This window comes from Phaethon lepturus, unplaced genomic scaffold (assembly GCF_000687285.1).
Source record: "Phaethon lepturus isolate BGI_N335 unplaced genomic scaffold, ASM68728v1 Scaffold50460, whole genome shotgun sequence".
Taxonomy (NCBI): domain Eukaryota; kingdom Metazoa; phylum Chordata; class Aves; order Phaethontiformes; family Phaethontidae; genus Phaethon; species Phaethon lepturus.
In genome coordinates, this window is record NW_010512163.1 from 1 (window position 1) to 946 (window position 946).

Sequence of the window (946 nt, forward strand, 5' to 3'; positions counted from 1 at the left end):
TCACATGGTGAAAGTAACTTTACGGGGTCGCCAGCTAGTAGGAGGGCTTTATGGAGCAGAAAAACGACAAAGCGAGAAAAATTATTTTCCACTCCAGAAATTAATGATCATGAGCTCTTATTTGATGGACTCTAACTACATCGATCCGAAATTTCCTCCATGCGAGGAATATTCGCAAAATAATTACATCCCAGACCACAGTCCGGAATATTATAGCCGGACGAGGGAGTCCAGCTACCAGCATCACCACCCGGAGCTGTACCCCGTGCCACGACCCTCCTTCCCCGACCGCCCCTTCAGCTGCGGGGGTCTCCAAGCTCCCGGCAACCCGGCCGCGCTCCAAAGGGGACACGGGCAAACTCCAGGAGGCCAACACCTCTCAGAGAAAGCACAGCAGCTCTGCGAGCAGGCTGCTCTATCCACCTCCTCCACCACTCCTTCCCCAGCCCCTCGAGCCTGCAACCAGCCAAATCCCGACCATCCCACCAGCACAGCTTCCAAACAGCCCATAGTCTATCCCTGGATGAAAAAAATCCACGTCAGTACTGGTATGCAACTTTTATTTTCCTCTTCTGTCTCTCCGCTCTCTTATTTTCCCACCATGCTCGCTCCCTCTCGCCTCTCTCCCTCTCTCTCTCTCTTTTTTTTTTTTATTTCCTTCCCTTCCATGAGAGTCTTTGGGTTAGCACAATTGAACTGGATTTACGACTCCGAATGGGTAATTACACCCACCATAAATTTTATAGCCGAGCTACTGTGGGCAGCCTTAGCCATGTGGCTCGTTCTGTTATGTATGTGTGAAACTCCGAAAGCTTTGTAAGGGGTGCATAAATAATTCAGTCTTTTGAGCCAGGGAAACCCCTTCCTATTAGAATAGGAACTCTTGAGCTGCCCAAAGTTCTTTATTACCTATTTAGCCTATTACTTCCCCCCCCCACCCCGCCCC

The 946-nt window shown here is 50.1% G+C and overlaps 1 protein-coding gene across 1 annotated transcript; it reads left to right on the forward strand.

Moving 5' to 3' along the window:
• Positions 1-4: 4 nt before the first annotated feature.
• Positions 5-548, forward strand: LOC104619895 (homeobox protein Hox-C4-like; the record flags this gene model as incomplete). The annotated part of the gene is made up of 1 exon (XM_010285944.1): positions 5-548. A coding segment is annotated over exon 1 (544 nt), but the record flags the coding sequence as incomplete, so codon positions are not given.
• Between the last annotated feature and the right edge of the window lie 398 nt (positions 549-946).